The sequence below is a fragment of the Sturnira hondurensis genome, unplaced genomic scaffold (genome assembly GCF_014824575.4).
Source record: "Sturnira hondurensis isolate 20B ecotype Veracruz unplaced genomic scaffold, ASM1482457v3 Scaffold0006413, whole genome shotgun sequence".
Classification (NCBI taxonomy): domain Eukaryota; kingdom Metazoa; phylum Chordata; class Mammalia; order Chiroptera; family Phyllostomidae; genus Sturnira; species Sturnira hondurensis.
In genome coordinates this window covers 16,968,173-16,992,871 of record NW_028079044.1, presented here as the reverse complement: position 1 = coordinate 16,992,871, position 24,699 = coordinate 16,968,173, and the positions used below count along the sequence as shown (strand labels likewise).

At 38.3% G+C, this 24,699-nt stretch overlaps 1 protein-coding gene across 2 annotated transcripts in view; it reads right to left on the bottom strand.

Moving 5' to 3' along the window:
• APLF (aprataxin and PNKP like factor) overlaps nt 1-24,699 on the bottom strand; it is a 97,737-nt gene that overhangs the window by 47,893 nt on the left and 25,145 nt on the right. The window contains exons 3-6 of one of the 2 annotated variants that reach the window (XM_037048082.1): nt 24,339-24,511; nt 15,905-16,016; nt 15,225-15,321; nt 4,772-4,950 (exon numbers count right to left, since the gene is read on the bottom strand). In XM_037048082.1, the coding sequence (XP_036903977.1) occupies nt 4,772-4,950; nt 15,225-15,321; nt 15,905-16,016; nt 24,339-24,511 (561 nt within the window). The remainder of the gene's footprint in view (nt 1-4,771; nt 4,951-15,224; nt 15,322-15,904; nt 16,017-24,338; nt 24,512-24,699) is intronic. The other variant, XM_037048083.1, reaches the window with a different exon arrangement.

Sequence of the window (24,699 nt, the reverse complement as noted above, 5' to 3'; positions counted from 1 at the left end):
GACTCCACAGCAGGCATCTGTATGTAGAGAAATGAGATACTTCGCAGCCAGCTTATTTGCTTCTGCAATTATGGTCCCAGGAGGAAGCTGCACAGACAGGACAGAGCAGGCGGGATATCTGGACGTGGCTCTCATTGCCAAAGTATCCACCTCCGTATGTGCTCTATGTACTCTGAGTAAAATATCTGTCAGTTTGCTCCCACATACTATGGTGTAACAGAACTCTCCAGCCCTCATTTTCTCTCCTGTGAGACAGGCTTTCAGGTCTGTCTATTGGATGGCTTTCCTAGCTACGCCATCCCTGCCTCAAACCGAGGCCTCCCCTTCCCTTCCCCAACTGCCCCATCTACTGCTTCCCCTCTGCCCTGTTAAGAACACTTTCAATATCTCCTCCTCAATATTCTGTTAGTCTTCAGGTTGTTAATTCTGTTTTCAAAATGGCTCTCACATCTCTCTACTTCTTTCTGGTCCCAGAGCCACCATTCTAGTTCAGTTTTCATTCCCTGTGTCGTCCTGTGACTGCTTCTTAGGCAGCTCCTGCCTCCACCTTGCATATTACTGCTACACACTCTGAACCACATAACTCTCAAAACCCTTTGCAAAGTCTCTGAAGCCATAAATTCAGCCCTACTTTCTTATTTAATCTGGCTTTCAAGCACCATCCTGATTTGTTCTGTAGCTTCTTTGCCTGATCGCACTTACCCATACCCACACACACGTCCATGCCTGCATGCACAAGACACTCCTGTGTAGGCCCATTCATGGACCACACACACGTTCCTACCTCTGTGCCCCGCTCAGAAACCATGCCCTTCACTGACAGTATCCTTCCTTGCCAACTCAACCTGCTAACAGGCCAGCCATCCTTCAACACCTAACTCAAATACCTCCCTCAACAGAAGTTAAAGAAGTGACTTTCCCCTCCCCTGTTTCCAGGGTACCCCACTGTTCCCAAGCACTTCAAGCCTCCTCCTTGGTTAGGATGATCTCGACCAACCTAAGAAAACAACCTGTTCTTTCCCTCCTCTCTGAATTTATCCAAATCGAAAAAAAAAAACAACCCTGTAATGTATACTATTTTTCTTCCTAGACTTCTTTCCTTCATTCATTTGAAAATGAATGGATGACTCAGAAAGAGGCAATAATACTAACTCATGTTTCTGACCACTATAAATGGCTGAAGTGGAAAGTCCCATGAATTTAACACTGAAAGAACCATGGAGAGACTCTCATTTTCTCTCTTAATTTAAAAAACTGGATGACATGAGCCCAACGCTACCTGTGACCATGTTGTATACCATGTGGAAAAAGCCTGCCAATAGCAGAAAAAAACGACTCAAGAGGCAAAAATGGGAAAATCATAGACCAACCTGACTGTGACCAAGTCCCTGACTGGAGAACTATAGTCCCTGACTATATAGTTCCTGCTGTTTTCTGTCCATTCTGGGAGCTGAATTACTCCTATATCTTTGTGTAGTAGATGGTCATCAAAGATGGCAGCCAACAATCTCATCCATTCCTTTATACACAAATCACTCCATCGGTCAAGTGGAGTCTAATCCCTTCCCCATGAATGTAGGCTGACATGGTAACTTGCTCTGACCAAAAGAACCCAGCAGAAATGATAATGTTCCAGTTCCAGTCCTAGGCCTTAAGAGACCTGAAAGCTTCTACTTTCACTCCCAGATGTTAGGCAAAGACTCTCAGTTTAGAGTACTCTGTGGTTAAGTGGAGGGAGGGAGGCCCAGCCGCTCCATCAGCCCTGGCTGGGGCACTGGCATGTGAGCGAAGACACCGTGGATGCTCCAGCCTCAGCTGAGCTCCCAACTGAGTGCAGCCAAGCTGACACTGAAAGTGTCATAAAGAATTGTCTAGCTGAGCCCAGCTAACCCACAGAATTGTAAGAAATAATCAATAATTGCTGTGTTATGCAACTAAGTGCTGGGGTAGCTTGTTCCCAGCAATAGACAGTCGATACACTTTATAGTACTCTTTTGCTGAAGCTGATTCAGTCAGGCTTCCTTGGGTCATTTACAGCCCAGTCCCAATCAGACCCTGTGCAGCACACACCATTCTTTCCGTCAAAGTTCGTAAGTTCCAGCAGGCTCGTTTTCACTCCCAAATGAGACAATTATGTAACTGGTAAGAGTTGCAGAAAGACATAAGATACGTAATGAAAAATAGACTATTTCAGAGCAATTATCTGCATTATCAGAAGTTACTAGAGTCACAAAACTCTTGTAGACAGCCTAACAGGTATGGTAGAAAAATCCACTGTATTGAAAATGAAAAGACCTATGTTTGAGGCGTAAGGTCTCTAGCCATGTGTTCTTGGGCCTCAGTTTCCTCCAAGGTGTTGAATGATGGTACATGAGTAGCTCTCAACCTTGAGTGTACATTAAAATTAAAAAAGTTTATTTAAAACAATACTAATGTACAGGCTGCACAGACCAACTGATTCAGAATCTCAGGAGCAGGGCCCAGTAGGGGGAAGGTGATTTCTGCCCCTTCTCTCTACCTCTTTTCTCACTCATTCCCAGGAGAATATGATTGATTCTTTCCAACTAAATCGATCCAAGCCTACTCTGCAGGCCTTGTCAAATTGTTCTCAGTCCCTTGTAATTGGCAATCTCATGCCACTAATCTATAAAAAGGAAGCCCCAGCCTCCTGTTTTCACTCTTTTTTAACTTTCCCTCTCACCTGTCCCCACCCTGCAGATGTCCCTTTGGGACCTGCTGTGAGCCCGTGTTAAGACTGAACCTGGGTGGTGTTGGAGGGTGAGTTTGGAAAGGTCTCCTTGGGTTTCAGTCCAAGTCATCTTCTCTGGCCCAGCTTTACCAGAGAGCCCTGCAGAAAGGGCTATGAAAAGGTTATGAAACCTTGAGCCATTTTTCCTGTTTCTTCAGAAACCCTACGACAAGGAAAAGCAATTGGCCAAGTAGAGCTCAGGCATTCCTGGGACCTGGCTGAATACTCCCTCAATGTCATCAAAATCTCATAAATACCTCAAATATTTTGGATCTGTTTCTGCTCCTCTCTACAATCTATCAAGAAGGTGTTTCTGAAACTTTTATTTGTAATCATCAAACCAATAGTTTGAAGTAAACATTGTAAAAATGTGTATACTATAGATTTTATTCTGAAAAAAATCTCTCTCTCTCTGGAAAATAAAGGCAATTATATTAACATGTTCAGATAGTAGAACATGTTATTAGGACCCAAAGTAAACAAGTTTTGCCTTAATAAGATTTTATGGCCAATGCGCTGAGTCAGAAAACATTTTGTTTCTATTATTAAACTTTGAAAACAAACAAGAGGGTGAGCCTACAGTTTTCTGACCCCACTTCTCCTGCTGGAAGAAAGGACCAGAGAGAAGCTGAATCCGGTCTGAAGGCAGAGGAAGCAGGAGTGAGCACTATTTGAGGCTGGACAATTAATTACTGCTACTGGAATGCTACTGGCCTTTCAATTATTCCAGTGCACTTTATCCTAAACCCAACCCTACTCCTCTGGCTCTCCTTGAGACTAAAAAGATGAAGACTCACAGAGCTCACACACAGGTCTACAGGATAACGAAAACTGTCATTTAAAGCCACCACTCCACTAAGGAGNAGGACCAGAGAGAAGCTGAATCCGGTCTGAAGGCAGAGGAAGCAGGAGTGAGCACTATTTAAGGCCGGACAATTAATTACTGCTACTGGAATGCTACTGGCCTTTCAATTATTCCAGTGCACTTTATCCTAAACCCAACCCTACTCCTCTGGCTCTCCTTGAGACTAAAAAGATGAAGACTCACAGAGCTCACACACAGGTCTACAGGATATCCAAAACTGTCATTTAAAGCCACCACTCCACTAAGGAGAAGAATACCTGACCTTTTGGCTCTGGGCCTATCTTTCTGCCCCGCCCCCCCAATTCTTGCTCTCTTTTTACATGCATCTAATTAGGTCTCATTTTCTTTAGGTACGCAGTAGTAAGGAATGTGTAAGTCACCCAAACATTTAGTGAGTTTACAAAAACTGAAAGAGAAGGTTTATAAACACTGTAAATTAGCTCAGAAGTAATCCTGCAACAGGCTATTAAAAAGTAGCCCATTAGCTGTTCTTCACTGCACACTGATTGAGTAAAAGACGGTTATTGAGAATGGCCAATAAAATGGAAGGAATCGGGTTTTCAGAATGGGGGTACCAATTATAACCACAGTAGTGTCAATTTAGAAAATTTCTAAATTAAATATCTTTGTTTTCTACAATGCAAATACTATATTAAAGATTAGTGTCAGTAAGCCAACAAAATATGGGCTAGTGTTTTTTTAATCAGTTTTGAAATTAGTAAGTATAAGTCTTATGACTTTTTTTATTGTTGTTCAGTTACAGTTGTCCTGCTTTTTTCCCCATTGCTCTCCCCTACCCTGCCCTCCCCAGTCCCATAGTCAATGTCCCACCCATTGTCCATGCCCATGAGTCCTCTGTTTGTGTTTCTTTGCTTGCAGCTTCCCCCCCCCCCCATTATCCTCTCTCCCTCTCCGGTCACTGTCTATTTGTCCTTCATTTATAAGTCTCTGGTTCTATTTTGCTCATTTGTTTGTTCTGTTGATAAGGTTCCACTTAATAGGTGAGATCATATGGTATTTGTTTTTATAAACTTTATAAACTCATTAATGAAAATCAATTTTGTTTTTTTTTCTTGCTGTATACAACATATCATTAATTCCTGTCTAGACCACTTGATGAAGAAAACAATCAGATAATGAATTTTTTAGAAAATCACCTTGGATGAAATGATAGACTCTTCCTGGTCAGCATTCTTGCACTTTTTTCCTGCATCTTGCTCTGCAGACGTACTTTCTGAGCTTCCTGGTGAAATTAACCGCTTTCTTCCTTGTTGTGTTATGTTTACTTGGGTTTTATCTTTGCAGACTCCTCTTCCACTTTCCTGGGCTACATTATTTTAAACACACATAGGCACACATATGCAAAGAAAAAGGAGAAGACTATTATCTCCTGTATCTATCTTCAAATGTCAATAATATATACTCCCCCAAAAAAAGGAAAGAAAAAGGACAAAGGAGTTAGTAAAATTAATGTTCCAGTTATGCTAATGTCAACTTTAAAACACTTATTTGCAAATCACAAAAAGTATTAAGCAGAACAACAGCCAAGAGCTCCGGCCATGGAGTCAGCGAAGTTAAGATGCTAACACGGGCAGGCTCCGCCCTCTCACCGATTTACCTCACCTCTCTGACTTTGGTTTCGTCATCTGGAAAAGGGAAATTACGATAATAACTCATAGAGTACATTAGGTAAGATATATAAACTACCTAGGAGAGTACCTGATCTATGTTAGCTATCATGTATTTTTATTTTAGCACTGAATTTCTCTAACAGAAAACCTGACATATAGGTTATACAATGCATTATATATATAGTATTTACTGAGCCCCCTAAAAAGCCACAGTGAGGAATTCAACCTAAGTTAGCTTACACATTAAGAACTCAATATAACCTAACAGGGAGAGTAACCTCTACAAACTTCACTGATGCAGACAATAAAGTCTTCGTAACAATGGACTCTATACCCCATGTCGTACTTCCCAAGGTTCAACAAACATAGTAAGAAAACTTAAGTCAGTATAATTTTTTTTAACAAATTCATGAACTATCTAATCAGAAAACAAGAAAGATCTACTTATTTTAAGAAGAAAGTTCATGGTTATTGTCCATTTCTCCTGCGCTTGAATAACAGCTTCCAAAGGACAGACACTTTACTGTTCTGGTCCCAACTTGTGTCTCCAGTACCTAGAACTGTGCCTACTGCAAGACGTGCTCAATAAATATGTTTAACTAACACAACTCGTGAACATGAACAGAATTTGTCCAAAGATTCCCTTGAGAGCCTGGATGTAGGTATGTAAGGCAATCCACAGTCACTATTCTCACACTGGAATGTAAAGGTTGGCAAACTTTTTCTGTAAAATGCTCAGTGGCCCATCCAGTATCTGTCCCAACTACTTAACTCTGCCTCTGTAGTGTGAAAACAGCCACACAGAAAACATACATGGATGGGCTTGGCTGTATTCGGATAAAATTTTATTTACAGAAACAGGCAGTGGGCAGGATTTGGCTCATGGACTGTGGTTTGCTCAGAACTGTTCCAAAGTATATTCAATAACCTGAAAAAATACTCCATTAAATTCACAGAAAAACACTAATAGAATATGAACTACCCACAGTATTAAATAGAAAAATCAGTAGAACATAAAAATAATGCATTTGTTGAAGGAAATATATGCACAAACTATCTAAAAATTAAACTTTACCTAAATTATTTAAATATTTGTCAAATAATTAAGAAGCATTCCACATCATTTTAGAAACTGTCATAAATAGGACTAAGGACTTCTGGACAATTTGGAGGAGCAGGCAGAACCACTTCACTTCCTTGCACAACCAAAAGAAGGATAACAACCAATTAAAAAACAAAGAACAACCAGAACTGCCAGAAAAATATTTGCATTGAAGTCCAACAACCAAGGAGTTAAAGAAACACTCATCTAGACAGTGCCCTGAAACAGAGAAATATGGCTCAAATGAAAGAACAGATCAAAACTCCAGAAAAAGAAGGAAGCAACAAGGAGATAAACAACCTGTCTGATGCAGAGCTCAAAACACTGGTAATCAGGATGCTCACAGAACTGATTGAGCTCAGTCGAAAAATGAAGGAAGAAATGAAGGCTCCACAAAATAAAATAAAGGAAAATGTACAGGGAATTAACAGTGAAAGGAACAAAACCAGGACTCAAATCAGTGATTTAGAACAAAAGGAAGAAATAAGCATCCAACCAGATCAGAATGAAGAAACAAGAATGCAAAGAAATGAGGAGAGGCTTAGGAGCCTACAGGATAACTTTAAATGTTCCAATAGCTGAATCATGGAAGTGCTGGAAGAAGAAGAGTAAGAAATTGAAAACTTATTTGAAAAAATAATGAAGGAAAACTTCCTCAATCTAGGGAAGAAAATACACTTCCAGGAAGTCTAGAGAGTCCCAATGAAGTTGGATCCAAGGAGGATCACACCAAGATACATAATTAAGTTACACAAGATTAACGATAAGGAGACAATCTTAAAAGCAGAAAGAGAAAACCTACAGAGGGATGCCATAAGGCTATCAGCTGATTTTTCAAAAGAAACCTTGCAGGCAAGAAGGGGCTGGAAAGAAGTACTCAAAGTCACATAAGGCAAGGACTAAGACTAATCTTTCAACCAAGATTAGTCTATCTAGCAAAGTTATCATTTAGAATGAAAGGGCAGATAAAGTGCTTCTCAGATACAGTCAAATTAAAGGAGTTCATCATCACTAAGCCCTTATTATATGAAATGTTAAAGGGACTTATCTAAGAAATAGAAGATCAAAAACTATGAACAGTAAAATGACAACAAACTCACAACCATCAACAACTGAACCTAAAAGAAAAAAACAAAAACAAACTAAGCAAACAACTAGAACACGAAGAGAATCACAGAAATGGAGATCACATGGAGGGTTATCAATGGGGAGGGGGAAGAGGAGAATGGGGGGAAAAGTACAGCGAATAAGAAGCAGAACAGGTAGGCACAAAATAGACAGGGGGAGGTTAAGAATAGTATAGGAAATGGAGAAGCCAAAGAACGTTTATGTATGACCCATGGACATGAACTTTGTCGGGAGAGAATGCTGGAGGGTGGAACGGCAGTGCAGGGAGGAGGAGGAGAGGAGAAAAAATCGAGACAACTGTAGTAGGATAATCAATAAAATATACTTAAAAAATAGGGCTCTGGCTGGTGTAGCTCAGTGGATTGAGCGTGGGCTGTGAACCAAAGGGTCCCGATTCAATTCCCAGTCAGGGCATATGCCTGGGTTGTAGGCCCGGTCCCCAGTGTGGGCCATGTGAGAGGCAACCACACATTGATGTTTCTCTCCCTTTCTTTCTCCTTCTCTTCCCCTCTCTCTAGAAATAAAAAAAAGAAATAGGGCTAAATAGGACTGTACAGCTTGGTGAAACAAATGACCAAATGCTACAACAGTTATGAATTAGTCAAACCAAGGGAAATAGCCAANAGGAGGAGAGAGAGGAGAAAAAATCGAGACAACTGTAGTAGGATAATCAATAAAATATACTTAAAAAAATAGGGCTCTGGCTGGTGTAGCTCAGTGGATTGAGCGTGGGCTGTGAACCAAAGGGTCCCGATTCAATTCCCAGTCAGGGCATATGCCTGGGTTGTGGGCCCGGTCCCCAGTGTGGGCCATGTGAGAGGCAACCACACATTGATGTTTCTCTCCCTTTCTTTCTCCTTCTCTTCCCCTCGCTCTAAAAATAAAAAAAAGAAATAGGGCTAAATAGGACTGTACAGCTTGGTGAAACAAATGACCAAATGCTACAACAGTTATGAATTAGTCAAACCAAGGGAAATAGCCAACTCTGGTATTTCTTACTATGATAAAAACTAAAAATGTAAATTAAATAGGACTGAGTTTCTACCCAAATGGCAGTGTGCCACATTCCAAGTGTCAATATGCACATAAAATTCTAAAATTAAAATATCTATATTTAAAATATTCAATTCTTTAAAATTCCAAGTCCACTAAAAGTATTCCTTCTAGGGACCAGAACTAGCCTCTTCTGCATTAGAAAAAGCCATTTTGATAGTGTTGTTAAAATGCTTTTTACAAAGAGTGCATAAAAAAGTAAGTTAATTGGCTCATAACAATCTTTGTATCTGGATATTTAAATTTTTCTAAATCCAGGAAAAGTACAATTAAATGATAGAAATATAAAAGAAATAAACTATTAAAACAAACCAGTTTATTGTCTTTAGTTTTAACTATTACTAACTGTATTTACTTGTATAAGAAGTTGCAGTGCTTCTCTGTGAATGACAGCTCAACCACATGCACATACAGGTCATTAAAATTGTGTCCTTTGAACTTTAATTCCAAAGGAACCACTCTTAACAGTTATAGTAACAATTTGATGTGTATCCTTCTCAACTTTTTCCTAGTTTAATGAAAAAATCTACAAATATATATTTATAAATACAGATAGAGTTAATGTATAAATGCTATTATTTCTGTGGGCTAAATACCTAGAATTGTATTTCTGGATCGAAGTATGTTGTGTATTTAAAAATTTAAGAGATGCTGGCAAATAAGCTTAAAAAGCATATCAACTTATACTTCCACCAACTATGTTCAATGATACCCATTTCTGTCAGCACTGGTTTTATCAACTGCTTAGATTTTGATGAGTTTAGTGAACCAAAAATGGTATCTGGTTGTTTCATTTTACATTTTCCTATCTTATAGAAATTATATATTTATTTACTGTTTTTACTTATTCTTTCTAAAAATTATATTTTATTGATTATGCTATTAAAGTTGTCCTGATTTTTCCTCCTTTGCTCCCCTCCACCCAGCACCCTCCCTCCTTCAGGTAGTTCCCCCCACAATTGTTCACATACACGGGTCACACATATAAGTTCTTCTGCTACTCCATTTCCTACACTGTACTTTATACCCCCATGGCTATTCTGTAACTGCCCATTTGTATTTCTTAATCTTCTCACCTCTTCACCCATTCCCCCGCACCCTGCCTTCCATCTGATGGTGTTACAACCATCAAAACACTTTCTGTATCCATGATTCTGTCTCTTCTTCTAGTTTGTTTAGTTTTTCTAGATTGGCGATAGATTTATATTTATTTCCATTTTACTGTTCATAGTGTTGATCTTTTTTTTTTTTCATAAAAAAGCTCCTTTAGCCTTGGCTGGTATAGTTCAGTAGATTGAATGCAGGCCTGTGAAGCAAAGGGTCACCTGTTTGGTTCCCAGTCAGGGCACATGCCTAGGTTGTAGGCCAGGTCCCTAGTAGGGGATACATGAGAGGCAACCATACATTGATGTTTCTCTCCCACTCTTTCTCCTTCCCTTCCCCTCTCTCTAAAAATAAATAAATAAAATATTTAAAAAAAAGAAGCCCCTTTAACATTTCATATTCTAATGGTTTGGTGATGATGAACTCCTTTAGTTCTTTCTTGTCTGGGAAGCACTTTATCTGCCTTTTGATTCTAAATGATAGCTTTGCTGGATAGAGCAATCTTGGCTGTAGGTTCCTGCTATTCATGACTTTGAATATTTCTCACTAATCCCCTCTAGCCTACAAAGTTTCTTTTGAGAAATCAGCGGACAGTTTCATGGGAACTCTCCTGTAGGTAACTAATTGCTTTTCTCTTCCTGCTTTTAAGATTCTCTCTTTAACATTTGGCATTTTAATTATGATGTGTCTTGGAGTGGGCCTTTTTGCACCCATCTTGTTCAGGACTTTCTGTGCTTTCTGGACTTGCATATTATTTCCTTCACCAAATTAGGGAAGTTTTCTTCCATTATTTTTTCAAATAGGTTTCCAATTTCTGACTCTTTCTCTTTTCCTTCTGGCACTCCTATGATGACAGAATCATGGACTCAGAGAGAGTTTTGATGGTTGCCAGATAGGAGGCAGGGTGTGGGAGAATGGGTAAAGAGGGGAAGGGATTAAGAAGTACAAATAGGTAGTTACAGAATAGCCACGGGCATGTAAAGTACAGTACAGGGAATGGAGTAGTGGAAGAACTTACATGCATGACCCATGGACATGAACAATGGTGGGGGGACTGCCTGAGGAAGTGGGGATGCTGGGTGGAGGGGAGCAAATGGCGAAAAATCAGGACAACTGTAATAGCATAATCAATACAATATAATAGAAAATAAAAAATAAAAATTATAGGTTCTAGCAATAAGAAAAATTTAGGAAGCAGTATAAATCAAAAGAGTCAAAAGTATCATAACTCTGTAGATATGATTATACAGCTAGAAAATCAAAGAGGCTAAAAACTATTTGAATTAATCAGATCATTTAGCAGCATTACTGGAAATAAAGTAAATATGTAAAGCTAAAGGAGTTCATCATCACCAAGACATTATCATGTTAAAGGGACTTTTTAAAGAAAAAGAATAAGATCAATACTATAAATATTAAAAATGGCAATAAATTCACAGCTATCAGCAACTGAATTAAAATAACAAACTAAGCAAACAAGCAGAATGGAAAGAGAATCATAAATATGGAGATGAGAAATATGGAGGGTTACCAGCTGGTAGGGGTAAGGGGGAGAGCGGGGGGGAAAGGTGCATGGATTAAGAAACAAATTGGTAGGTACAGAATAGATGGGTTGTTAAGAACAGTATAGGAAGGTGGGTTTGGATGGGATCGGGGAGAGTGGTGGGGAGAAAATGCAGACAACTGTAATTAAACAACAATAAAGTAATTTATGGGGGAAAAAAAGAACAGTACAGAAAATGGGGAAACCAAAGAACTTATATGCACCACCCATGGACATGAACTAAGGTGGGGGATTGTCAGGGATGGGGGGGTACCTGATGGAGGGGGGACAAAGGGGAAAATTGGGGACAAGTGTAAGAGCATAATTGATAAAGTACATTGAAAAAAGAATAACTAGCACTTTAAGTAACTTTTGAACTACAGTCAAATTACATAAACAAAGTCAGTTCAATGTTTGTAATTTGTGTTGAGTGGTTACAGAGAAAATATTCAGAGGACTAAATTAAATGCAAACCAAATGGTTTAGAAACAACCTACTACTTCAACCTTTACCAGCATGTGCTCCTTTTCATGACTCTGTGTTGAAAAGTTAGAAGATGGGAAAATAAATAAGAGTACAACACAGTAACATGATATCAGCGAAAATCTAAAAGCTCCTTTTTCAGTCTAGCCAGAGTGCCGTGACCCAGGAGTTACGACTTGCCTTGGGGCCTAGAAGGCTGAGGGAACAGAGATAAATGGAAGTCAAGAAAGGGGAGGCTGGATAGCCTTTGCCCAAATGTACTCACTTCCAATCACTGAGAAACATGGAGAAAACATTATCCTAGGCCTGAAAAACTGATGACAACATCCAAGGACCAGTACCTGGGACTCAGGAAATAAAATAAGCTAGAATATGAACTTGAATAACAGTAGGATAAACTAGAAAACTAAAAAATAAACTAGAAAATAAACTTTAATAACAGTAGGATAGCCTAATCAACAAAACAAACAAGCAAGCAAAATATAACCAGAAACACAGAAATTAAGAACAAATGGACAGTAACCAGAGGGAGGTGGGAGGGGATAAAGGAGGGAAAAGGGTGAAGGGTTTTCAGGAACAACTATAAGGGACACATGGACAAAACCAAGGGTGGGTGGAATCAGGGGAGGGAGGTAGGGGGAAAAGGCAGAAAACTATACTTGAACAACAATAAAATTAAAACAAAACAAAACAGTAGGAAAGCCTGATCACTGTAAACATTCACATACCTATAAGGACTACACCATGAGTTAAACTGAGACATGTTCCAGGAGAAAATACAAGGGCATATTTAAAAAGAAAAAAACAGAGCGTATAGAGCGGGGGTGTCAAATCATTTTCACCGGGGCCACATCAGCCTCATGGTGCCTTCAAAGGGCCTAATGTAATCTTAGGACTGTGTAAAAGTATCTACTCCTTAACTGTTAAGGAGCTGAAATTACGTTCAGCCCTTTGAAGGCAACCTCAAGTCTGATGTGGCCCCCGGCGAAAGTGAGTTTGACACCCCTGCTATAGAGGGTAAATTTAGGTGACTGTATAGCAGTAACACAGTTCGATGCACGGGCCTTAGAGACAGGCAGAGCTAGGTCTCAGTTACAGCTCCAGCACTTATTACCTGATCTTGGATAAGTCATTAAACATCAGCTAATATTATCTGTCCTGTATGATGCAGAAGGCTCCAAAATATCAGGTTGGTTTCAGATGCTAAAAATAAATTACCAAGAAACACAGTACAGTAAGGCTGCAAAAGACATTTAAAAAAAACCCTATATTTATAATAAGCCTAAAATGAATCCTAGATATGGATTTTTAAAAATAACTAGCATTGGTCTCTTGACCTGGATGATACATTATTTCAACAAACAAAACAATAACAATTATATAAAAACTACATTACAGAAAAATTGAAATTATTCCAACTTTTAATTGGTACTAACTTCAAGTGCTAATTGACTTCAGAATCTTCCTGTCTTTAAAGAAATTCAATACTTACCTTTGCTTTTAAAAATTCTCTCCCAAAGTCTAAATTTATAAGAAGGAGATATACTTGAATCCAAAGGCTTTTCTATGTTATTTTGAAGCTTTTGCATTTTAAGTACATTATGTACTATATAATACGCTCATCCAAATGAATGTCAAATTACTCTCATTTGTATTTTCAAGGTGAAGAGTCACAAAATGTGCTTCATATTTAATGTGGTACATCTATCAAGTGAAAGTTAATAGCTATTTATAATTTGAAGCAAAATATACCTTGGACTATTGTAAGTATGTAATAGTTGTAGCACAGAAGCAATTACAGTACAAAACAACTGTGAAATAAAAGAACTTGTTTGCAGGGAGGTAGTCCAATTTTGGTCAAGTAAAGTTAGTCTCTCTCTATTAGGGAAACCCTTCTACTGAAGGAAAGTGCCCGCCCCTGTTCACTATCATCCCCAATTTGCCATTACCTTCCTGCAAATTGAGCATTATCATATTAATGAGTAATGTTACATATGAAAGTATATTATACATATAATGATGGGGGGATTGAAGACCACTGCAATGAAATAAAACTCTTGTAGGAAATTTTAGGTTTAGATATGAAAATTCTCAGGATTAAATCACATGTACCTCATTACAATATGAAACCTATTTGTCCTACAGGGTCACTCTGATCCTACTATAATCCAAAGTAGGATTAAATGGGGGCTATTCTGTCCATAACATACTTGATTAAAACTTTGGAAGACTTCTGTGACCACCATGCTGAAAATTAGAAACAGTAAAAGTAGTAAGATACCAACTAAAATATATATAAAATTCATAATTTATAAAAGATAATGTTCAAAGTAAAATGAAAAAAGTAGCTTGAATAAACTAATCATCCCAAACAAAACCATAATATAAATTTTGGGTGAAATATTAAAAATATGTATTTGAATGCACTGGAGAGTGACCCAAATGGCAAAACTAGAGAGGACTCTAACGTTGAAAAATTCACTACATCCTGTGAGGCCTGTGAATTTGTGCTCTGTCCCTGAGAGTGTCCCCAATCCAAGGACAGCAAAACCCCATAACCCGACTGGCTTAACTGGTCAGAGGACAGAGTCTGAGGCTCGTGGAGTGGGTGGAAAGTCAGGGATAAAATTCTAACAAGAAGAAAACCACAGGGAGCCAAGAACCAAAACCAATGCATAAAATTAACCCAAACCTTTGCCTGACTACATGTGGGTCGGGGAGAGCCCCAAGCCCAGAGAAAGAGCAGCGCTGAGAAGCTCAAAGAACTAAGCAGAGACGACAGCTGCTGCCCACATAGGAAAACAGGGTCTAGGGCTTGAATGAACTGCTGACTAGAAGTTGCCTATCAGACCAAATTAATGGCCTATTAGAACCAAAATATTTATTCAGAGGAACAGAAAATCAAAAGGCTCTCTAACACATCCATGACATCCCATTTCCAATAGAAAGTCAGTAGACAAGAGAATGAATGGGGAAAACGTAATCCGTATAAAAGAAAACAAGCCACCAAAAGAAACTGAACCCGAGATGACTGAAAAGTTACAAATAAAATGCTGACTAAATAAGACAACGTGGAAAACTTTTTAATAACCTTGAATTGATGGTAATACCCAGCAGATGACATAAACCGCTGTAACATCTGCCATGACTGGGAGGTATATACTAGGACAGGTCACCTCTTCTTTTAATCCTCCAGCACAGAACCCTGTGAGCCTGGCACTGTTTATTTAATTATATTAACTTATAAAGCGAATACTGTGCCGACCTTTTATCTTAGACACAACACCAACAGGTTCATTTAAAAGTCTATGTTAAGATTATAAGTCTAGCACTTGTTAAATAAAAAAAATAATTAGCAAGATGTTTGATAAATGGTATAAAATCATAGCCTGTTTTAAAATAGACTTCATGTACACAACTGAAAAAAAAAAGGCAAGCTAAGTTATACACTTACACAACTACCACTCTACCTCCATTTGTTCAGAAAGACTTTCAAATTCTGCTTAATGTTTTCTTGAAACGAAATCTACTTCCACTGATAACTGGCCCTGAAAGGTTTTGATCACCTGGGTTTTCTGCTAGCATCCACGCTGGAAGGACTCTCTTCCTCTGGGCAGGGTTTAAGTGCTGCTTCCTGAAGTCTGAACATTTACCTAGGAAAGACTAAAAAGGGGCCTCTTTTATTAACTACTAAAAATAAGCATGCATCCTTATAAAAACTGCAAAATTATTTACTTTGTAGAAAACTACCATGAAAAAAAAAAAGCCCATCTGCAACTGTGGACTGAGTTAGTCAGATTTCTCAAAGACAGAGATGCATGATCTCTATTAGTGGAAGTGTTGGTCTAGAGCAGAGGTGGCAAACACGAGGCCCGCGGGCCGGCCTCCACCTGGTTTCATCCGGCCCGACACCTTGTTTCTGCCCGGCGGCAGCACCAAGCTCCTTGCCCTTAGTTAAGTAGTAGTTACATTTATGCAGTTCTAAAATTATATTTGGCCCTTGAAGGCAACTTCAAGGCTGATGTGGCCCCTGGTGAAAATGAGTTTGACACCCCTGGTAGTGTGATATCCTCTAGAGTTTAACTTAAAAAGAGCAAAAGTGGGAAAATGCTAGCAATATTGTTTTGATATGTCTAATTTCAGTTGTCTTTTCTCTCCCCCAAACAACTTAAGGAGCATGTTATAAATGGATGACATCTTCAATTTCTCGCCGCACTCTTTGGGTAGAAGTCTGAGCCGCTGCTACCTCTGCGCTTCTTTCCAGCTGTGGGGCATCACTTTTCTCATCAGGCAAATTCACCGAGGATGATTCTGGGGTTTCATTCAGCATATCATCTGCATCAAGCACTTGGCTGTTTCTATAAAATAAAACAACCAATTCATTTAAATTTAAAGCACTTCTCTTGCCTACCATGCCATTATAAGTTTGAGTCTCCCACTTGGGAGTTACAGCTACTAATGAGTTATCTAATGAGTTATGCTTTTCTCAGACTTAGCAGAACAAAAAAAGCAGATTATAGTATAATAGAACAACATGTATGGACTAGATGTATAGACTAGACATGTATAGACTAGACTTTCTCTTCTGACCACAGTGTCGCCATAAAATACATTAATCTTTCTAAATCATGGGCCTAAAAACCACAGCTATTGATGAGATGAGGAGCAGCCATCTTTGTCAAGGCTTAAGAGCTATTTACTCACGTGATTTGATATTTGTCCAGATAGTCCAAAAAAATCAAGGACACCACACAGTGTCCAAAGAGATAATGCAATGAAAGTATACCAGCTAAGTTAAGCTCTTGAGAAACACACTAAGTAAAATCCCGATGTGGAGTTCCTACACAGCTGCTCCTGGGGCCCCGGCCAGGAGAGCCGCTGTGCAATCTCCCCAGACTTGTGGCCTGACCAGACGCTAGAGGTTCTGAAGCAGGAGCATCCATGGTCACATGTGGGACATACAAGCCAAGTCCATCACTTCCTGCTCGTTACACATCGTGGTAAGATCATGCAAAGTTGTCGCACCGTTATTACTTAGGCAGGCAGAGAGATGACCTAACAAATTTATCTTTTTGAAAATTTGAAATTTAGTATAAAGATACTACTTAGAGTTAAAAGGGAGTTAACTACTAGTATGTACAATGACATGGATGCATCTCAGAGGTATTTTGTGAAGTCAAAGACGCTACATACTAAAGGGTTATATATCATACGATTCCATTTACATGACATTCTGAAGATGTAAAGCTACAGGGACAGAAATCAAGCCAGTGGTTGTCAGGGGCTAGAGATAGAGTGAGGGGAACTATTCAGATAGTTGATTGCTACCACAAAGAGGTAGGCATGCTGAAATGGATTTATTTTTCAATCTTTTAATTGTATTTTCTCCCATTACCATTTAACGCGCCTGCCCCTACACTCACCACACTGTTGTGCATGCGCATGAGTCCTTAGACTAGAGAATCCACTCGCTGACTATGTTCCTCAGAAGGACCCAGACAACAAGCAAGAAGGTATACACCAGTGAGGCAGTGCTGAGGAGCTCAAGAGTAGCTGCCTCTATACGTCTGTGCTAGTGGTAGGGGAGGCTGCCAAACACAGGGCTCCTTATTAGCAATGGAGATGGCAGGATTCTAGAACTGTACAGGCCAGGTGGTTAGCATTACCTCTCAGAGGCTAAGTGGATGATCCTGGGGTAATGGACAGCAAGCTGGAATGGCACTGATCGATAAGCATCTGTACCAGTGTCTGACCACCTAGCTGGAGACTGTATTTTTCAACTTTCCTTGCAACTCTGTATAGCCATGAGCCTGATTCTTCTTGGGGGAGAGTGTAAATGGAAGGGATATGTACAATACACTCGTCCTAGGTTCTCCCCTTCATTTCCTTCCTACCAATTAAGGACACCAAAGATGAAGCTAATCTGGAAGCTACATACTGAGGATGACAGAGCTGTCCCCTTAGCTGGAGTATGTGAATTACATTATGGAGAAGGGCACTCCTACAACTCTGGACTGTTATGGGGCAGAAAAATACTCATTCTTGTTTAAGCGTTGTATTTAGGGGTCATTTTGTTAAGCAACTTAGCTTTTGCTCTAATACAGGTATCAGCAAACTGCAACAGTCCAAATCCAACCTGCTACCTGTTTTTGTAAATAAAGTGCTGCTGAAACAGGAGAACAGCAGATTTGAGTTATTAGGACACAGATCATATGGTCTACAAAGCCTAAAATAATTATAAAGAAAGTCTGCCAACCTATATTCTAATACATAGCTCCTTTCGAGAAAGTATTGAGTATTTTCAGTATATCTTTATTCTGCCTATTTAAAAGTTAAATGATTAACCAGTGAAAGCAAAAACATCCTTAAATGAATGAAATATTGCCAAAATGCTTAAAAGGGAGGGCTACATGCTTTGAATGATACAAGGTCTGTCCAGAAAACGTTCAACAGTTGTTAATTGTCGCGGACTCTGTCCAGCAGAGTCCACCTGTTGTGGTTGACGATGAGAATCGATGCACAGGTGACCACAATCCTGTGTGGAAAAAGGGAACAGACACGACTACTCTCTCAAGGGGAGAGTGCCTATGGTGCCTCAGCCACTCCCTCAAGAGGGGAGCGCCCTGACCCTTGTCTAGACAGGCTTTTATTGTTTTCCTGGGGTCTTACATCATAGAAAGATTTATTATCTATCACACAGAATATTATTATCTACATTCTAGGTACAATCTAGAAAATGAAAATAACATGCAGAGGGGAATGACGATGAGCTCATTAGCTCTGTCCTTGGGAGAACTCATACAGGCTTTGGATATTACCTTGAAGATAGACAATATACATTTGTTGTTTTAGACCAGGGTGATGGAGTTTTAGCAAGAGCAAGCCATAACAATCTGTATGCATTTTCTAGGCCTGATTCCCAAGGGAAAACTCAGTTTGAAGGTCTGGCTTTTGGCCACCACTTTGCATCCGTAGGTTTTCCATACAGAGCTGAGTCACATTTGCCAGGCCAAGACAAACTGGTCCCCTACGGTTAATATAACAAGAACAGTTCGTGTGACATTGATGTAACCTGGCAGCCAAGAAGAGTGGACTGGAATGCACATGTGTGAACAATGACGACTTCACTGTACTAGTCAGTGGGGGTGGTAGATGCCACTGAATGAGCATGTGTACTATGTGGCCATCACACTCAAAATGAGCAGGTAGCACAACAAATCTGCATCATATTTTGCATTGAGCCTGCACATTCCTCCATGGAAACTATTTGGATGATTCAGAAGGCCGCAGCTATGGGCAACTGGTGGCTGGCAGTTTCACTATAACAACACGCCCATTCATGCATCACATCTCGGGCAGAGCTTTTGGTAAAACATCAAATCACCCAGGTGGCTCAGTCCCCCTACAGCCCAGATTTGGCACCCTGCAACTTCTGGCTTTTCCCAAAACTAAAATCACCCTTGAAAGGGAAGAGATTTCAGATCATCCATGAGATTCAGGAAGTTGAGGGTGATTGGAACTGTGTGAGGTCCCAAGGTGCCCACTTAGAAGGGGACTGAGGCAACACTGTCCTATATGCAATGTTTCTTTTACCTTTTTCTTTTTTTTTTTCCAGTTTTTTTATTTAATTATTTTTCAAGTACAGTTTTCTGTCTATTACTCCCATCCTGTCCCACCCCCCATCCTCCCCCCTCCCTCCCATTTCCACCCTTCTCAGTTGTTGTCCATGTATCCTTTATATAGGTTCCTCTAAATCCCTCCCTTATTTCCCCTGAAATTCCCTCCCCTCTCCCCTCTGGTCACTGTCAGCCTGTTCTCTATTTCAGTGTCTTTGGTTATATTTTGCTTGCTTGTTTGTTTTGTTGTTTAGCTTCCTGTTAGAGGTGAGATCATATGGTATTTGTCCTTCAACACCTGGCTTATTTCACTCAGCATAATGCTTTCCAGTTCCATCCATGTTGTTGCAAAAGGTAGGAGCTCCTTCTTTCTTTCTGCAGCATAAAATTCCATTGTGTATATGTACCATAGTTTTTTGATCCATTCATTTACTGACGGGCACCTAGGTTGCTTCCAACTCTTGGCTATTGTAAATTGTGCTGCTATGAACATTGGGGTGCATAGGTTCTTTGGGATTGGTGTTTTAGGGTTCTTAGGATACAATCCCAGCAGTGGAATTGCTGGGTCAAAAGGCAAGTCCAATTTTAGTTTTCTGAGAAAATTCCATACTGTTTTCCATAATGGTTGTACCAGTCTGCAATCCCACCAACAGTGGACCAGAGTCCCCTTTTCCCCACACCCTCTCCAACATTTGTTGTTTATTGCTTTGTTTATGATAGCCATTCTCACCGGTGTAAAGTGGTATCTTTTACCTTTTTCAATAAACATCTCTTTTTTCATATTACATATTATGTCTATTTTTCATAGTACATGGCTGGATACCTTCTGGACAGACCTTGTATATTGAATGCTGCATATATGATAAATATCTTCAATTAAAATGAGCTATTATATATAGTTAAACTGATCTTTAGGAAAATGGCCTTTCAACTATGGCTATTACATAACTTATAAAGACAGAAGTGAAAATAATAAAAATTATTACTACACATCAGAAATCATTCTATCATCATAGGAATATTTGAAAACTCAAATTCACAAACTTAAAAAGTGCTGAGAGTGAAATCAACCCCCCGAAGGAAATTTTATACTAGCAACCTAAAAACAAAACATTTAGTTTTTAATATAAAAACAAATTAATTTGGTTACCCTAAATTTGGCACCCAATTACCAAAACATTACCACCTCTTCCAACATATTTGGCTCAGCAGCAATTACACACCAGATAAGATTCCTCATAATAAATAGTCTGAAAAAAAGTACAGTGTTCTTCAAGTGGTAGAAAATACAGTTCTTCAACTGTATTTTCAGTTTTATCAATACTAAAAAACATTCCAAATTCACTGGGGCACAATCTGATCTAAGTAATCCTTCACATCAAGGGGATAAGCTAATTTGAAAAGATATACATAAAATTAAAACTAACATATAACAATATAAATAAATTATCAGGTAATGACCATATTTTATTTCATAGAAATATACAGCATTTTTCTGATTTTCAAAAAAGTATGTAATTCTAACTATGGGAATTTATGATAACAAAAATATTAGTTTCTCTATTTTTCATGTCAGCAGCTGGTTAAAAAATAGTGCTTTGCTTTGTTTTGTTTTGTTTTGCCCACTTTGCTTTCTCCTGCCTCCCCTAATCTATCACCAAAGGATTTCATGTAACCCCCTCATGGCTCTTTCTTTTATTCTAGTGTATAAAATCAGGTGCTAAACTGTTCTGTCTTTTGAGATGTTGCTTCCCAGGATTTGTGGTCAGTTTGGCTCAAATAAACCTACCACAAATTCTCTACATGTCAATGTTTCTTACATTGACAATGCAATCATGCGCTCTCTGCTGCTCAGGTCTGAACACCAACCACCACTGAAGGTGACTGGAACCAGTCACTTTGCTGCTAGTCTCTGGGCTTCTTAGGCAGGGCCGTCAGAAGCATGTGATTCCCTCTGTCTGAGCGTCTCTTCCACTTACCTTCTCTTTTCCCTTTACTCCCCACAAACACCACAACTAACCATTATACAAGCTTTTAGGCTTTACTGAAGGACTTGGTAGGTAGCAGGTATCTGTCATTTGTGACTAATCAGAATGTTTTGAATAACTTCTTATTTTGATGGTTGTCCACGGTAGAAATCTTTCATCCTAATGAAGAATCCAAACATAATTCCAAGTTTCCTTGCTGCTGGCTGTAGGTATGTGGGGTAAATTATGCCAATCAGATGCATCAAATGAGACTGACACAGAAATTGGTTACATTTTCCTGGTGCAAAGCTATGAATCATGACAAGATGTGGCAATGGCTTACTCAGTTATGTTGAGCAAAGGAAAGTAGCTGCAAAGAATACACACTACATGATTCTATTTATATGAAGTCCAAAACAGGCAAGACACATTTGTGATGACAGAAATCAGAAAAATGCTTCGCTGTGAATGTTTGAAGTGTATTGCACAGAAAGGAGAATGAGAAAAAGTTCTCAGGTCTTGAAAATCTACTATGTCTTGTTTTGTAAAAATTCATTAAATGATCTCTCTCTTCCCTCCTCTCTCTCCATCTGTCTTTCCCTTCCTCTCTTTTTCTCAAATCAGTTTAAAAAAAAAAACGCCCTGGCCAGTTAGCCCAGTTGGTTAGAACATCATCCACATAAGTTAAGGTTGAGGGTTCTGTTAGGGTGGTCGGTGACACAGGCTGTGAAAGAATTCACAAAAAGAACAAAGTGTAGAGAATAAAGTTTTTATTCACTCTCCAAGAAAGGAGAGGGGCATGGTGAGGAGGGATACACCGGCCAAAAATAACATTCTTTATACATATGCGATAAGAGAAAAAAGAGTAAGATCTGTACTTTAAAATGGCAAGCCATGGTTATTGAAATCATTTAACCAAAATAGAAAACAATTTCCTGACATAATTTCTTCCCATTTACTATTTTAAAAAATTAGATATAATTTATATACTCTGAAATGCACAGATCTGAAGTGCAGAGTTTGGTTAGTTTTGACGATTGCACACCACATAACCACCCTTACCAAGACACAGAACATGTCCGTCACCCCACAATGTTTCCTTGTGCCCTTTCCTAGTTAACCCCCCTGGAAATAACCATTGATTGGATTTTACCAGTATAGATTAGTTTGCTTATTATAGAATATCGGTGTAATTGTATAGTGGGTACTGTTTTGTGTCTTGCTTCTTTGGTAGATTCCTCAGGATTTTCATAGTATACAATCACATCATCTGCAAATAAGAACAGTTTTACTAGTTCCCTTCGTTATTACCCATTTCGTTTCTTTTTCTTGCCTTACTGAACTAGCTAGAACCTCCAGTAAATGATGAATAAAAGTTGTGCAAATAGACTCTTTGGTTCCCAGTCTTAGAGAAAGAACTTCCAATATTTCATTACTGAATATGAGTTTCTCATAGGAAAAAAATTACTTCGTAGAAAGGTATTTTATTTTTAGTTATCAACTGGTGTCTGTCAAAATTATTTTTATGCATCTACTGATAGTTCTTTAAACTATAATAGTGAATTCTATTAATGACTAATTGAGTGATTTTTATAGGATAAATCCACCCTTGCATTTTTTTCAAAAATTCCATTTGTCAACATGTATTATGCTTTTTACATATTACTGGATTGGATTTGTAAATGTTATTATAAGAAATGTAGGTCTATATTTTATATTCTTGTAATGTTCTTGTCTGATTTTGATATCAGAGTTAATATTAATCCTCATAAAGTTAATGAGGAAGCATCTCCTCTCCTATTTGGAGCACAAGGTGTAATATCGGTATTCTTTCTCGAAAGTTACAGAACCCACTAGTGAAGTTCCTTATGGCACATCCTTAACTTGTGAACTCGGTATCTTTCATGGGCACAGGATGCATCAGACCTTCTGTTTTTCCTGTGTCAGTTTTGGTAAACTATGTTTTTCAAAGAATGACTCCATTCACGTAGGCTGTCAAAATTTACTGGAATTAAGTTTTACATATTTTTCATCATTCTTTTAAGGTTTGCAGGATCAGTAATGATATCCCCTCTTCCATTATTGATATTGATAATTTGTGTCTTCTAGTTTTTTTATTGGTAAGCCTTGGTAAGGTTATCCTAATTTTATTAATCTTTCAAAGAACCAATTTTTGTTTTTTGTTGATTTTTATTTGTCTACCTTTGATTTCATTGACTTTTAGGCTTATTCTCCTTATTTCCTTTTTTTTCCTGTCTACTACAGGATTAATTTGCTCCTGTCTACCTTCTTAAAGTAGAAGCATAAATTACTGATTTTATTTCCCTCTAAGGACCACTTTAGTTGTGTTTCACAAATTTTTATGTTGTGTTTTTAGTATTATTCCATTCAAAATGTTTTCTAATTGCCTTATGATTTTCTTAGACCCATGAGTTATTTAGGACTGTGTTGTTCAATTTGAAAACACTTGGAGATTTTTCTAAATGGTTTGTTATTACTAATTTTTAATTTAGTACCAGAGCAATTAGAGAACATACTCTATAATTTTGTCCATCTACTTCTATAGGTACAGTTTTTGTATTCTGTTATTTAAAAGCTGAAACAAAGGCCAACAATCTGCTAATGACTGCCTCAACAAAAGTAGTGTATTAATTTTAACTTTATACCAGATGTTTAATGTACTACCTAATTTCCTCAATTTCCCTGAAATTTTTATAAGAAATTTTCTGATATTTTTATAAGAAAGAGAAGTTTCACAATTTTAGTCTAAACCTGAGGTTAATATTTTATAAAATTTTAAAATCTAACAAAGAGATTAAGAAAATGTAATCAGTTTAAAATGAACTATCCTGGTTACAGTTAGATGGAAAATAATGGAAAAAGACACCACATATAGGAACAATCATGACTGAGGCATGGGTTTCCAGAGCCAACTATTTTCTAGAAACACACTCACATACACAAACACACACCACATAACTCCTATATCACCAATATAGTTTAATGCTAGAATGGTTTCTATGGAAGTATCTGTGCATGACTGAGGAATTCGATCACAAATACCATTACAGAATCTCATTGCATCAGGCAATCTTACCTTAAAGTAGAGTCCAATTCTGTTTCGGAATATGTAGAGAAAACACGGAAAACATATTTGTCAACTAATAAAGAAAAACTATCTCCAGGATTCAACCAGTGCCAAAGATTTGTCTTTAATGGTAAGAACTGGCTCTTCTCAGAAGACTGATAAAAACATGGACTTGTGTGTATCTAACAAAGAAAGAAAGAATGCAGTGATGTTGTAACTCAAAATTATGACAAAAATACAACTAAACAGGAATGAATACAAAATTTTACCATCATAATACTTTACTTATAAAAGAAGCTTAAAAGTCTAATATACCTGGCACTTATAAATACTGTAATTTTTATCTATACATACAAAAAGAAAAAAGGGA